This window comes from Schistocerca americana, chromosome 4, assembly GCF_021461395.2.
Source record: "Schistocerca americana isolate TAMUIC-IGC-003095 chromosome 4, iqSchAmer2.1, whole genome shotgun sequence".
Classification (NCBI taxonomy): Eukaryota; Metazoa; Arthropoda; class Insecta; order Orthoptera; family Acrididae; genus Schistocerca; species Schistocerca americana.
The window spans coordinates 316214381-316231073 of NC_060122.1; the positions used below are offsets into that span (position 1 = coordinate 316214381).

Sequence of the window (16693 nt, forward strand, 5' to 3'; positions counted from 1 at the left end):
GTGCAGCTTTTCGGAGAAAGCTGTTTACTTTATGCTGTTTACTTTCAGAGTAATTCTAGAAACTGTGCCTTGCTGGAAGCTCCTGACAGGAGAACTATCTATACTTTCATACAAAGCTTTCATATAAGCAATCTTCAGTTTGCGGTTGATAAATGGAAACTTTTTTTTTGTTCATAATGATTTGATTATAATACAGAATCTTTTCTGCAAGTAGGGATGTGTGAGGATACAGTGAATAATGTTTTCATATTAGTAAAAAATAGTCATTCCTACTGCAGCAATTTCCTGTAGCCATCTTTGTTCCAAAGATGTTAAATAGCAGCATGGAACATACATTGAAGAGTAGAGACATGAACTACAATTACTCTATCTAAGCCACTGAGAAGTTGAGCCGTGCACAGTACCCATCGTACATGAGCAGTTGACACGAGTTTTGTCATACCTGCCAACAGAAGTGTCACTTTTTTCCCTCTATCCAACACATCATCAAACTTGATCTTACAAGAGTTCTTGGTAAGACTGAAAATCTCAAGGTATCTGATTTGGTTTAAAGCTTGGAAAACCGAAGATCACATTGTTTGTGCAGAATTAATGGCACTTTCTTATAGTTGGAGGGTGTGCTTTCAGTTGTATAGGATCTCAAACACCAATTACAAAGTCAAAATTATTGTGGAAAAAGGAAAAGAAAATGTTACACAACTTAAGAGTTAAACCTTGCACCCTCTGCATAGAAAGTCTGAACATTGACCAATTTAGATGTTTGGACAACATGGTTGTGGAGTAACAGCGATTGATATAAAATTAACTTAGTATTAAGAAAATAGTCTTAATCACATCTTTTTATTTATTTGGTGCCGACCGGTTTCAGCTCACCGCAGGGGTCATCTTCAGGGTGAACATACCACTGGTGACTGCTGGTGGCGTCACAGTCTTCTGCCACACCTGGTAGACGTCACGCCACCAGCAGTCGACCAGCGGCGTGTTCGCTCTGAAGGTGGCCCCTGTGATGAGCTGAAGCCGGTCGGCACTAAATAAATAAAAAGACACGATTAAGACTGTTTTCTTAATACGAAATTAATTGACCAATTTGCTGCAGAAACTGGTAATGATCAACTACTCCTTTTCCCCATTCTCATGCCTATTCACTTAATATGTCCTGCATCTAGGGAATCTTATTTTAAACAATAGGAACTCCAGTTTGGAATATAAACAACATCAGGAAAAGGAAAAATTGCTACTCACCATGAAGGTGACTTGTTTAGTTGTAGACACACAACAAAAAGACTGTTACACATTATAGCTTTTGGCCAAAGCTTTCTTCAACAAAGAAGCACACATTCACACAAGAAAGCACTCTTCATGCACATATGACCATTACCACCAGCAGCTCCAACAGGCTGTGTGTGTGTGTGTGTGTGTGTGTTTCTTTTTTTTTCCCAAGAAGGCTTTGGCCACAAGCTATTATGTAACAGTCTTTTTTTTGTGTCTTTCTTCAACTCAATGGGCCATCTTCATGATGAGTAGTGATCTATCCCTTTCCTAATATTCTCGAATCTTTGTTAGTCACTGTTAATTATAAAGTTTCAAGAATCATTATTAAATGAAAAATGTAGAGATGTGGTTCAGCCCCCTACTTATCACTCCCATAGCAACCGTGAAGATAAAACTAGGCTAAACACATTTTGCACAGAGGTGTTTAAGCACTCATTCTTTGTGCACTCCATAGCTGAAAGGGATGTGAAAAAATCCTAACATGGTAAAATAGTAAGTACCTTCTAGTATGCACTTCATAATGGTTTGCAAAATATATGTGTAGATGTTTAATAAGCTGGGGACTCTTTCACTGATTTTGCAGTACTTCTGTCCTCTCTTGTTATTTGCTGTTGTCTTATATGCCCTTGTTGGAAAGGATTAACTTCATCCACTTAATGAACTCAAGTCACAATTTATTCATATTCAGGATGGCCATTTACTTTATTGTTCAGAAACAGTGTTCCTCTGTGCGTAGCATGACAATAATAGTGGTATATTTTCTTTGATCTTACAGGTGCATAAGTGCTGCTGTTGCAATTCTCTTTTTTCTCAAGCTATGCTCAGCTATTTGCACACAGGTGCCGAACCATTTTTTTGTATCCTTACTTAAGTCTAATAAACATGGGTCTCTCTCTCACCCATGAGTTTGAGTGACTGGCCCTTCCTTTTTAACCTTCCTCCCTGATGAGAGAACAATTAGTTCTGAAAGGTAGGCAGTGTGTGTGTCTTACTTTTTTGTGTATGCATTGGCAGTACTATAAATTTCATCTTCTTCTAGCCAACAGCCTTGGCTCACAATTTATTAGCCCTCTATTACTCTTAACCACTACTGACTGTTTAACACAGGAGCACATTTACTTAGCACACTTTAAGTATCAGTTCCTCATTTGAGAACCTTGCACTAAAAATTTGTTTGCTGTTTAACACAATAAACATTTTATCATCTTGCCACATTACTGTTTCTTACAGTAACTTTGGTTTAATATGTCTTGCACGGAATTCCCACCTCCTGTTCCATCACCATTCATTTATTATGGTGATAGTGTAATCCACATAACAGAAGGCACCAAGGACAAAGTATTGAAAGCAGTGACAAAGCTGACAGTAGATAATGACACTTTGTAGTATCTTCATAGTTTATACACTAAGGTGACAAAAGTCATGGGATAGCAATATGCAGATATACAGATGGCAGTAGTATTGTGTACTCAAGATGTAAAAGGGCAGTGCATTGGCGGAGCTGTCATTTTGCACTCAGGTGATTCATGTGAGGAGGTTTCCAATATGATTATGGCTGCACGATGGAAATTAACAGAATTTTAATGTGGAATGGTAGTTGAAGCTAGCTGCATAGGACATTACATTTAGGAAATCGGTAGGGAACTTAGTATTCTGAGATCCACAGTGTCAAGAGTTTGCCAAGAATACAAAATTACAGGCATTACCTCTCAAGACGGACAGCACAGATGTTGACAGCATTCACTTAAGGACTGAGAGCAGTGCTGTTTGCATAGAGCTGTCAGTGGTAACAGACAGCAAATATGTGTGAAATAACTTCCGAAATCGATGTGGGATGCACGATGAATGCATCTGTTTTGACAGCACAGCGAAATTTGGCGTTAATGGGCTACGTAGCAGAATTGAGTGTCTTTGCTAACAGCACAACATTAGCTGCAGTGCCCCTCCTGGGCTCGTGACCATATCAATTGGACCCTAGATGACTGGGAAACTGTGACCTGGTCAGACGAGTCCCAATTTCAGTTGGTAAGAACTGATGGTGGGGTTTGAGTGTGGCACAGACCCCATGAAGCCATAGACCCAAGTTTTCAACAAGGCACTGTGCTAGCTGGTGGTGGCTCCATAATGATGTGGGCTGTGTTTACAAGCAATGAACTGGGTCCTCTGGCCTAGCTGAACTGATCATTGACTGGAAATGGTTACGTTTGGCAACTTAGAGACCATTTGCAGTCGTTTGTTGACTCCATGTTACCAAAAAAAACAATGGAACTTTTATGCACGATAATGTACTGTATCACTGGGCTACAATTGTTTCCTACTCGTTTGAAGAACGTTCTGGACTGTTTGAGTGAATGACTTGGCCACCCAGATCACCCAACATGAACCCCATTGAACACTTATGGAACATAATCAGGAGGTCAGTTCATGCACAAAATCCTGCACTGGCAACACTTTCGCAATTATAGATGGCTATAGAGGGAACATGGCTCACTGTTTCTGCAGGGGACGTCCAAATGAATTATTAAGTCCATGCCATGCTGAGTCACAGCACCACACTCTGCTGAAGGAGGTCTAACATGATATTAGGAGGTATCCCATGACTTTTGTCACCTCTGTGTGTGTCTGTGTCTATCTGTTAGTCCTCAAAGTTGTGTGCTGTAAGAGAAGTTCGAGTTTATCATGTTTTCTTTCAGTTGCATTTTGAGATACTGTGTGTTCTGACTTGTGTGTGTGTGTGTTTTTTTTTTAATTTATTTTTTAAGTAAATAATAATATTAACTTGAAAGAAGTTTTTAAAGTAGTTCATTTTAAATAAACGTTTTTGCCACCAGAACATCCATCTGAACATTTCCAGTTATGTAAAACATGTTGCATATACTCCTAAAACTTTGAACATTTCTACGTCCCTAAATAAAATTTATAGACATTTTATCTGTACACTGTTGGTTTAAATACTTCAGCTAAATGAAAGAAAATAATTATATTCTTTTTAAAAAATATATAACTCATTGCTATAACTCTTTGGGAAAAAAAACTATGATCATAACTCTACATAAAGAGTAACATTTCAGTTTTATGCTAATAAAGTGGAAATGTGGTTTATTTATAAAATCAATAAATAGTAATGATATTTTAATGTATTTGCTCCAAAAAGGTAATTTGTTTGTGTGTAATGTAAGAAAGTTTATTATATGAAAGGTACAGTCCACTGTCAAATGACATAAATTTCTTTTAGTGCCTGATCTTGAGTATTTTTATGACAGAGTTATTGTTATATTTTCACCTTTTTTTATGGAGAAGAGAAGAAATTATTTTGAAGCAGCAAAAGTATTTGCAGTCTGTTACAGTAATTGGAAACCACTGATCTGACTAAATCAGTTGACTGCAACAATTTTTTTAATACATGCTGCTTGACGCAAAACTGTTTTGACTATTTTGTAATAACCTATGGAGGCAGAATAAACTAGTATGATAACTGAAGCCCTGATTGATGATCTTGACTGTATTTTTATTTTATTAGTTTGTACAAACAGCACTGTTTGCATGGAGCTGCTGCAAATATAATGAAGCTGTAATCTTGTTCTAATACTAACTTAATGTTCTCCCCACAAGATGCTGTGAGTTTTCTTTAGTGAGTGCAGCACAAATAAAATTCGCTATGACTGATTATATGTCTGTTGAGCAAAAGTGTTTCGTACTGTGATTGAGTACAACTCAGAATTTTTATAAATGGGTAGACCAATATGTATCAAGTGGAATACAGTGTTGACTATGTGCAATGATGCTACCACATTATGTTGGCACATAATTTAATTTGTTGTTTCACAGCAACAGCAATCAACATTTATATTTCTCTCTTTTTATTGTGTAGTAGGTGTGTTTTCTCAAACATAAAACTTTTTTTTAGTTGGTCAATTATTGGGCAACATACATTCTGTTGGGTTCCATTTTTTTAGTTTTTTATTAATTCATTACTCTTGGGGTATCTACCAGTAATTATAAATACCAATACAATCCTCTCAGTGAATCAAGAACTGCCACCTGCTGTACCTATGATTAAGCCTATAGCTTTATTCCATTTCATATTCACCTCAGTTTGATACAACCAGGTATTTGTCGGAGTTGATCGTTTTGGTTTGTTATCTTGCAGCAGCAGTAATTTGCTTGTCTTTAAATGTAGAAGAAATCTTGCAAACTAAACAAGTCTGTAGTACAAGAAAACACTACATGGACAAGAGAGTGATTGCTTCGATTAATTAACATACGAAAAATTATCCAACAGTTTAAAGCTTTCAGAGAACTGCTCACATAATGCACTGAAAAAGTGTTATGAAAGCAGTTTAATAATGATATACCACTAAATATAAAAAAGTACTTAAAAACAAAGCATTAAGTGTAACAATTCTTGTCACACACAGCATTTTATTGGATACATATTCTCACATTAATCATTACAATTACATGTTTAGTTTTTCTAGGAATGTAGATTATTTCAGACAAGTGCGCATACTGTTATATGGTATTCGTCAATAAGTAGCTGAGTTACATGATACACTGAAACTGTCACTTGCAGGCTAACCAGAAGTATATTTATTTGGATGTGAACAGATTGTGACTGAAAAGAATTACACCACTGTTGGTGTATTGTTATTTTTATGGAGGGGAATTTATTTTCCAAATTTATAATATTCCAATATGTTTTAATGAAGGAAAGATTAAAGCGACAGTTATGATCTGCCAGACATGATGAAGGATGCAGTCTTGTGATGTTTTTAATGTGAGACTGTTACCTGCTTTTCTCTGTGTGAGAATGACTGAATGTTGATTGTATGGTTGAAGAACTGTCAAGTGTTAAAGAGATACACCGGCTACAATAGGTGGCAAATCTTAACCCTATTTCACATGAAATTGTAGATACTTCAAAAAATGTTTGAGAAATCAAATATTCTGCAAAAATACATGGTGGCTGTAGATTATAAATTTGGCCGTTTCTTAGGTATATTATTGATCTTGCTTTGTTTTCAATTGGATGTGTAAATGATTTTCAGGGCCAATAACTATACTGAAGAGCAATTGTATTGGAGACCTCTTCTCCTGACGGTGTGTAACAAGTTGGGATTTCATCATAACATGAATTTTAAAAAGATATCAGAAGAATTGGGAAGCCATGGTGATTTTTGACCACATAGCAGCTGCATGTAATGCGTGGAGATTGGTAAGTGAATTTCCAAAGTAGGCAAATAGTGCATTGCTGATGTGGTCTGTAGAATTGAGGCAGTAATTGAGGAGAAAGGGGAGGGGGTGGACAGGTAAGTACTGTCATGTCTCTCAACTGCCCACTGCACCACAATTCAGAAGTGATGTGCCAGGGTAGTGTCTTGCTGCATGTACACCTCAATATTGTTATACTGTAGGAAAACTAAAGAATGAATCAGGTCCCTGTATCATTCCACTAGAAACATTCTGCAGATAACAATTCCACTAAATACAGGCAACATTCCTATGTAATTGACTTTGTTCCATGCTAATGTCTGTGCTCAGTGATTTGCATCATATTGGTTGGTGAATTTATTTCAGAACTTTAATGCATGATAACTTACTTTCACGAAGACTTCCCCAGCCAATTACAGTTGCTTCCTGACTCTCATACTTTGCACTTCCAGTTGGTAGACAGACAGGGCGAATCATCTTTGAGTATGTAACTGGGGAGTCCATTGTTAGAATTGCAACATCATTATACTGGAACAAACATTTAATTGATGAATATTAGTTTCCCTTTCTCTGTGTTACTATGTTAGCAACTTATTTCTGTAAATTGTCTATATTTATTTCACTGTAGTGTGAAGCAAACATACAAATAAACTAATGCTAACAGCAAGTGTGTAAATGATGAATTACAGGAAAGAGAGGCAGAGGTCTGTTGGTTTGAGATTATTGAGACTTTCATGGCCTCTTGATGTGTTGCATGTTGGGATTTACTCATGAGATTTGGCTGACAATTGTCTAGTTCTCCTCCCCCCCCCCCCCCCCTCCCACCACTGTTACTTCATCGTAAACACCAGTAAACAAGTTAACCAGAGATCGAAAAAGATCACAAATGGGCAACAAATTTGATTGTTTGTTACTGAGAGTCATTTTATGTACATAAATCTGAACTCGGATTCCATTTTCTTGGTGTAGTAGTCTTTCACAAATTAGTACACACATCAGCAGTAATACCAGTACTAGAAAGCCAATAATGTATGTCACATGACTTGACGTGGCTGCGTGCAGGCTGTTTTTGTAAATGAGGTGCATACTGTACTCTGGTTAAGATTTGAGCACTGCTGATAAGTTGCATTCTTAAATCAAATTATCTGCTTTTTAATGTTTTTTAACATTTATTATGCAAAGAAGTTCCTGGAAATGTACAGGCAGCATAATTTATATTTATTTACTTGTCAGTGCCTTTTCAGAAACTTCTGTTCTGTATGGCCTTATTATTTCATTCAGTCCATGTTCTGTATAAGATCTCTTGGCTGTATACAAGTGTATAATTGTTTTAATGTACTTACATAAAAGCATGCTTGAATTAGTTCCGGCTATCAGTTATTCTTACCAGTGTACGAGCATCAAAACCACGATGTCGAACAACTCTCTTAACCTTCTTTTCGATGTGCCTTGTTTCTGTATTTATTCGTATGTTGTAATCACCTAAACGTACGGTAACTCTTGCAACATCCCAAGAGCTCATGCTGTGTAGAAAAGAGAAAAAAAATCAATTTCTGTTATAACTTTTACATAAATACATGAAACATTATGAAATTCATGACATTCTGAAAGTCTACTACTTAATAATTAACAGATAAGAATAGTTTTAACAATAAAATAAATATTTTCTTCAGAAGGTGATACACAGAAATATCTCAACTTATTGTAATTATCATATTAAGTGAAGGAAGTGCAAGCATTGTAAACATGGGACAGAATGAAGGAGGTTGTTTCCTCATAACTTCTGACACCAGAATGACCACAAAATGCAAAACATCCTTGGATATTGTAGTCCACAGTACAATTAATTGAAGAGATAAGTGATCAGAAGAAACATTACCAAGGATCAAGACAGATATCAGAACCTATGCAGAGAAATATTACAGAATTGTAGAAAGGACAGGTCACGCCTCATTAATGGCATCTGTGGTGAGATAGAACAACAACATAATCACAATCAAGTATGGTATATGACCTCTTCAAGAAACTCAACAGCATCACCAGTGAATTTAATCCTTATACATGGGTGTTGATGAGAATGGTGACACTATCAGAGAAAAGGAAGACACTGTTGTGATGTGGAACAGTACTGTAAAAAGTTGTACTCTGGAACTAACAACAATATGGACAGTCAAGCAGTTGATCAACTTACACCAGGACTTATAATCTTACACAGCAAAACAGAGAAAGCAATTCAACATCTGATGAACTATAAATCACCTAATCTAGACAGTATATCTAAGGATATGATCGAAGAAATGGGGCAGGAAGATGTTGATGTGCTGTATTCATTGTATGCAAGAATATGGTAAACTTAGGAATGGCCAGAAGACTGGTCGAAGTCTCTCCCATCCCCCTTTACAAGAAAGGGTGATTCAGAAACTGCTCCAACTACTGAATTATTGCCCTCATCTCCCACACAAATACAATTCTGCTCTACATCTTAAACCAGCATTTGAAGCCATATAGTCAGACACTGATATCTACAGAACAAGCAGATTTTGTTGACGGAAAAGGAACCCATGAACAGATTCTCAGCATATATCAGATAATTGAGAAATCACAATAGTTCAGTGTTCCTTTTCTCATCTGGTCCCTTGGCTATAGGAAAGTCTTTGACTATGTTGTCTGGGAAAAGGTATGGCACACTTGACAGCCTGATCAGAATCCTATACAATGGTTACCTCACAGCTGTGAAGACGAGTTCTGCAACATCTGATTATTTTTTCAGTGTATCAAAAGCTGTCAGTGTTGTGTTATGTCCCCCAACTGTATAACATATATGTAGAAGATGTCATTAGGAATGCTCTTGATAGTTGGACTAAAGGTATCTCAATTGGTGGTAGAAGTATTAACAACTCTGATTTGCTGATGACACCATGCTTTTAGCCAACAGCAAAGATGAACTTGCTGAGCTGCTAACAAAAGTAAAGTACATTAGTCTATCAGATGAATTAGGTATCAATCTTAGCAAATCCAAACTCATGGTAAGGAGCAAAGGTTCAACTTAAAGGTCAATTAAAGGAGCTGAATGTTGTGCTTTCTTTCATCTACCTTGTGTCAACCAACTGCAACACAGGAAGCTGTGAAGGAAGATGTGATAAGACAATAGATTATACTGAGGCCAGCAGATATGAAGAAGCTCATCAATATCTGGCAGCACAGTGTGATAACAAACACCCCAAATGTCTGACTGATTGAAAAACTTGTGTTTTCCATCTTCTTTTATGGTTGCGGAATGAAGGACCCTTAGGGCCAGAGACAAGCAGTGAATTGATGCATTTGAGCTTTGGTACTGATGCGATATGTTGCACATAAAACTGACCGAAAGAACAACAAATGTGTCCATTATAGAGCAATGCAGTATCTTTGGGCACCTTTCTTCTCATTCTTTGGCCATATTGTGAGAAGAGATGGAGAAAATTGAGAGGAAATGATCATGGAGGGGAAGATTGAGGGAAAGAGACTAAGGGGAAGAGCAGCAAACAGGTGGATAGTTCATATCAAGGATAGATATGCTTGGTTCATGGGGTCATGATGCTTAGCAATTAGCACAACAACTTGTGATGTTGATGAGAGCAGTGACATTGTGTGACTGAAGTGAAGTGTCAGCCTAGCTCTTAGTGTATGGAAAATTATCAGCATACTGACTGAAAGCACAAAAATAGAAAAATAGATTTTAATCTGTAGCTTTTAGGACTTGTTTCATTCAACAAAATAGGGAGATGAGAAACAGATGAAGTGAAGGAAAGACATATGGATGCTTGAGGTAGAGGGCATTACACTCAGTGCATAGCCTTGGATCAGGGGATGGATACATTATGGGGAAAAGAGAGCGCCCAACGTGAAAGTCTACAGCACCCTTACAGAGACTGAGAGATATATGTGCTTGTAAAAGAGCATGGGATCAGTATTTTATTAATATCCAAGTAAAGAAAATGCTTAAAACAGAGTTTAATTAAATATATTCATTCAATTCATAAAACAAATGCAGGAAGAGTAAACATCGGCAAACATTACTTCTTAAATTCACAACAGGTAGCTGACAATGCCTTTTTATGGTAAAGCCATTACTCTCACCAATCAGCAGAAGTCGTAACATCACTCAGACCCTGAGTGATGCTTTTTTTGCAATATTTTTTACTATTTAAAGAGAAAATGAAAACTGTTGCCAGATTTTTGTGTTATTAATTTACTAATTTAACTGAAATGAATCACACTATGAACAAAGGAGAAAGAGTGATAAATGCGTACACATAAAAATTTGACGACATGTTTGATCGTCTGTGCAGACTGAATGTTTTGCTCTTCATTCTGTTTGGTATGTGTTTCTTCTCATAAAATGTAATATCCTTTTTTGAAGAGGCTATGAAGATATTAGAGGAATCAAAAGTGTTACACAATTATTGCTGGTATCTCTCTCTCTCTCTCTCTCTCTCCACGCCCCCCCCCCCCCCCCCCCCCCCAATGACAAGATATTTTTCACTAATCATGCAATGATTACTGTAGGCCAGGTGGCCTTACACTTTTTATCAGAGTTCAGTTATTGACATATAACAGAAGATACTGTGTATCAATACACATTTATCAACATAAGCAAAGGGAGAACTACATCATCAAACTGATGCCACAATGATCTACAGCCTTATACATAATCAGTAACCAGCTTCAGTATTTCACATGATATCATCATATACATGATACATGTTGAAGTCAACTGCCAAATGAAGAATGTTCATGAATGTAAATGAAATTTGCTTTCCATCACAAATTAGGCAGGAAATTTTTGACTGCCAGAAAATGGCTTTCATTTAGTGGGCGTAGTGCAGAGGATTTATCTGTTTTCTCTTTAGTGGGCAAAGTGCAGAGAATGTATCCATTTTCTCTGCTTCTATGATGAACACAATTTGATGTACTGTGAAGGCTTCACATGTTAGGAAAAAGATAAGCAAATTTTCAAGAAACAGAAGCACAGAGGAAGAGAGAAAGCAGGAACAATTGTAAAACAGTGTTGATAGCTTCATTAGCTTCAGATCCACTAAATAAGGATAATATACTGTGTGAGAAAAACACACAAAAACACACACAGATCATATGGTCTGCACTGAGGACCATCAAAGTACACAGGCACACATGTTGATCACTTTTTACCTTATTCACAAAAGATTTTGAGACAGCTTCCATTATCTTGCCAAATAGCAAAAACTTGTAGTTCTTACTCATGAATATAGTGAGTTGTCTGTGATCTGCAAGCAGGCTTTATGCTACTATTTTCCCATAGATAATGTTTATTGAATATCAGTACCAATACTATCAGTCTTACGATGTGAGAATTATGCATCACTACAAACATTACACAAAATGCATTCTCCAAACAGTTGTGTATCAAACATTGTTTTACTTTGGCCTTGTCCCCAGTTTTCTTCTCAAGTGTATCTGCAACTGACCAGACGTGAGTCTTTCTTCAATTTTTTAGAGACTCTTAGTTGCGATCTTGATACATATAAATAAAATTTTCTTATGTTCTTGTGTTGTAACAATTATACCTAGCCCAAAATGGAATCTGTGGCATTATCTTTTACCTCCCCCCCCCCCTCTACCACCACCCCTTTTTTATTTATTTACAGAAATGTTGTGACCTTTATCCTGTCACAGGAGCTACTTTTGAATGGTTCTCAACTAGCAGGATGAAGTTTGTCAAAATAGATAATTTACAAATCTCACCTCTGTCCTTGTAAGTGACTACTGTTTACCTGCTACTCCATACTTAATATTATGTGACTGCTTTCATAATCATCAGGCAGTATTAGTAAGAACAGAGGCCTGTTTGTGATGAATGTTGTCACTTTTTTGTTACTAAAATGTATCTTCAGTCCTTGAATTTACATAATCTGATAATTTATGGAAGAAGCTGCTAATACGGTATAGATTTGTCTTGAGTCTACAGTCCAACTTTATTGCCTTAAGTCTGCTGGCAGCTAGTTGAAGATATTTGCTCCAGAATACACTACCCCCCTAGGTAAGGAGGCATGATTTATTGGGGAAAATATTTTTGTCATGTAACATGGTCATATACAGGGTGTAAAAAAATATATATACAGATTTGTAAAGTTATTGGAGGAGATAAAGAAAAAAATTTTGTTATGTGACACACATCTCACAAGTGCACATTTCCCCATTAAGAGACCTTGATGCTGGACTTCCCTTAGGCCAAAATTCACACTTGTTTTGATTGCTTCATATGCAACACTTTGACACTGGAATCAGATTTGCAACTCAGCTACGTCTCACTGCTAGGAAGGCTAAGATACTACTAGTAGTGTCCACATCCCTTGATAAACAATTATGTTATTATTGTAAGGTCGTTACACACTAGCCAAGTTAGCTAGCGTGTATCACATTTACAGGGAAGCATGATGCAACAGTCAAGCAGCAAGACACCTGTATGTTGAATGGTTTCCGTGTCACATTTCAAAGACAGGCTGACCAGCTTTGTGAAACAGGACCCCTTAGACAAGACTAATGGCAAACTAGTAGACCTGGCAGTTTGATAACTGATCATTGTGGGGAAGCTGTGTCGTAGTGAATTGAGAACTACCCCAACACACAATCCATAACCAAGGAACTAAATGGTTCCAATGAAAAAGTGTTAAGTATCTTGCACAAAATGGGCATGCATCCTTTCAGATATTAAAAGATACAAGACCCATCATCTAATGACTTTGCCAAGTGTGAAGACTTCTGCTAAATGTATCTATATCAAATTGTAAACATCCCTGAGTTTCAGTAGTGTTTTCAGTTTACTGGGAAGGCTACCTTCACAAGGGAAGGAATATTCAGCAGATCAATCAGCAGCATCAAATCATAAACATCCCTGAGTCTCAACAATGTGTTTTGCTCACTGGAAAGGCTGCCTCGACAAGGGAAAGAATATTCAGCAACACAGTAGCCATGTTGGGGGTTGTAAAACACTAAAGCTACTTGTGTTTACACAGAGATTTGCCATAACTGTGTGGGTACTGTACGTGACTACCTGACTGGGCTGTATCTTCTGCCTAACACACATGGTAGAGGAATTTACTGTATCTTCCTCTGTGAAGTGCTATTGGAAATGTTGGAAAATTCACACTAGCAGTCAGGTAATGATTATGGTTCCAACATGATGAGGCTCCGGCACACTATGCTCTTGATGTTAGAGCATATTTAGACAATGTTTTCCCCAGTTGTTGGATTTGGAGGGGAGGGCAAGTTCTGTGGCTACCTCCAGCATCACTCCTATAGATTTCCTTTTGTGAGGGAGATGAAGCATTTGGTGAAAGAGACAACAATAGACCCTTCAGAAGAGCTGATTGTCCATTTGGCCAAAGCTACAACTGTTGTTCCTGAAACACTTGGTTTTTTTAACCTTTTGAATAATCATTAGCATGGAGATGCCAGTTGTGCATTAATGTAAATGGATGACACTTGCAGCAATATTTCTAAAATGGCACTCATCACTTGGCAGCTTGAATGCTGTCCCTGAACATTGTGTGTGCTTTGTGTATTGAACCGGGGACCTAGAAATGACGGTGAGGCTTTGTCCCCGCCGCAGCCCTCAGTGGTTCACAACCCCACAACAGGCTACAGCAGTCCACTCACCTCACCACCGCCCCTCTCTAAACCCAGGGTTATTGTGCGGTTCTGCCCCCAGTGGAACCCCCCTGGGAACGTCTCATACCAGACGAGTGTAACCCCAAATGTTTGTGTGGTAGAGCAATTATGGTGTACACGTACATGGAGAGAGTATTTGTGCAGCAATTGGTTGGTTGGTTGGTTGGTTTGGGGAAGGAGACCAGACAGCGAGGTCATCGGTCTCATCGGATTAGGGAAGGACGGGGAAGGAAGTCGGCCGTGCCCTTTGAAAGGAACCATCCCGGCATTAGCCTGGAGCGATTTAGGGAAATCACGGAAAACCTAAATCAGGATGGCCGGACGTGGGATTGAACCGTCGTCCTCCCGAATGCGAGTCGTGTCTAACCACTGCGCCACCTCGCTCGGTTTGTGCAGCAATCACCGACATAGTGTAACTGAGACGGAATAAGGGGAACCAGCCTGCATTTGCCGAGGCAGTTGAAAGACCACCTTAAAAACCATCCACAGGCTGGCCAGCACATCGGACCTCAGCACTAATCCACCAAGCAGATTTGTGCTGGTCCCTGAATATTACTAGCATCAAAACCTCCATGGACAGTATACCTGTAACATTATCTCCTCCAAACACACACAAATTTTGTATACATAGCGTTTTGTATTGTGTATATTACAGTTAACTTGAAACTGTTTGTATTAATAACAACAACACCATTAAGTGTACTGAGAAATGAGTGTTAAAATTCGAAGTCATGTGCAAGATGTGTAATTATCTGCTGAATGCAGTATTTTTACTGTTTGCTTTTGCTGAATAGTATTTTTTTTTTTAGTCGAAGTGCTCTAGAAGATAATTCTATAAAATGAAAGCAGGCAAAAGTATGCAAAACAGTCAAAATGACAGGTACTTCTAATCAAAGTTAGTTGAACTGATTTCTTTGATTAATCTATTTGTGTATTGGCTCCCTTTTATCTTGTCCAGCTGAACACAAAGGAACTTTATCCACAATGTTTCATACAATATACAATGAATAAACCTTACTTTTTTAACAGTAAGTAATTTTTGCTTACTTCGATGCACACTTTTTAATATTATCCATCTTATTGACCTGAGGTAGGGTATTAAGTGAACTGTTATGTTTACTCAACATATAGATCAAAAAAACAATGTTAACACTCTGCTATGTGTTTCAAGAGATGCACTCTCATTGAGGTTGGAGGCACTGTTGAAGATAAGGGGATTCTCTAAGCAATGAGTGGTATGGTGATGCAATGGAACAGAGAACACAATTTGGTGATTTTAAATTGAGACAAAGACTTTTTGTTTAACTGGCTTATTTTTTATTGACACTTTGCATGTTTGAGGCTGTCTGATTATTTGCTTATCTTTGACGGACAGATGAAGAGAATATGACTCTCAAAATGCATAGTTGTGTGCTAATACTGCTTTATTATGCACTTTATGCAAAATAAATATAACAATACATATATTTTCAAAGCTTTTACTAATTTTCTATTGAGATATCTTTCCAATTTGCCTGTTCCCTTAACCCCCTCCTTCCTCTGAAAGTAGTCTTTGACAGTGTCCTGGACTACATAATGAAAGCATTCTTCCTATTTATTGGCTCCCTTACCACATTATACTAACCTCTACCACTTTTCATATATGTCTACAGTATCTCCTCTTTCTAAAATTTGGGATATTTCTTTGGTTTAGCAGGAGAGCTTTAATTGGTACTTGTATTTCCTTTTCTCTCATTAGGTCTTTCTTTTGCTTTATTTGCATCCTGTGTTAAAGAAATGAAGTTTTGTGTTTAACACCCAGTTGACTGCTAGGTCATTAGAGGCAAAGCACTAGTTATTCACAGAGATATAAAAGGAAACATGCCATAGCCTTATCAAAAGGTGCAATGTGAGACTTGCCTGTAATGCTTTAGTGAAACTATGGAAAATTTAAATTGAAGGTTGGGCAAGGATTAGACTGTCATTTCTCCCAAATATGAGTCTGATTACTTAGTCGCTTCACCATTTCTCCAAGTGAAATTCTGTAAATGAATGAGGTAAACAGAATAATCATGTCATTGATGATGATGATGACTGGTTTGTGGGGCACTCAACTGCGCGGTTATCAGCTCCTGCACAAATTCCCAACCTTTGCTCAGCCCAATCTCGCCACTTTCATGAATGATGATGAAATGATGAGGAAAACACAAACACCCAGTCATATTGAGGCAGGTGAAAATCCCTGACCCCACCGGGAATCGAACCCAGAATCTTGTCATTGAGTCTGTACTTACAAGTATCCCTCGTAATTCACGCTGGCATATAGTTAGTTAGTATCTCTCTCTCTCTCTCTCTCTCTCTCTCTCTCTCTCTCTCTCTCTCTCTCTCTACCTCTACAAATTCTTATTACTGTAGTATTTCACCTCTGTTTGCAGTTCAGCTCAAGTGAAAATGTGTGGTGTTTATGATAATAGACTTGAAATGGAAGAAGCTGGCTTCCAGAACCCTTTCATACATTATGATTTAGCATTTTAATTATTTC

The 16693-nt window shown here is 37.6% G+C and overlaps 1 protein-coding gene across 1 annotated transcript in view; it reads right to left on the minus strand.

Annotated features, from left to right (window-relative positions):
• The window catches only part of LOC124613122 (proclotting enzyme), a 159852-nt gene that overhangs the window by 10722 nt on the left and 132437 nt on the right, over nt 1–16693 (minus strand). Inside the window, exons 5-6 of the mRNA XM_047141736.1 lie at nt 7871–8006; nt 6873–7011 (exon numbers count right to left, since the gene is read on the minus strand). Of these exons, the coding sequence (XP_046997692.1) occupies nt 6873–7011; nt 7871–8006 (275 nt within the window). The remainder of the gene's footprint in view (nt 1–6872; nt 7012–7870; nt 8007–16693) is intronic.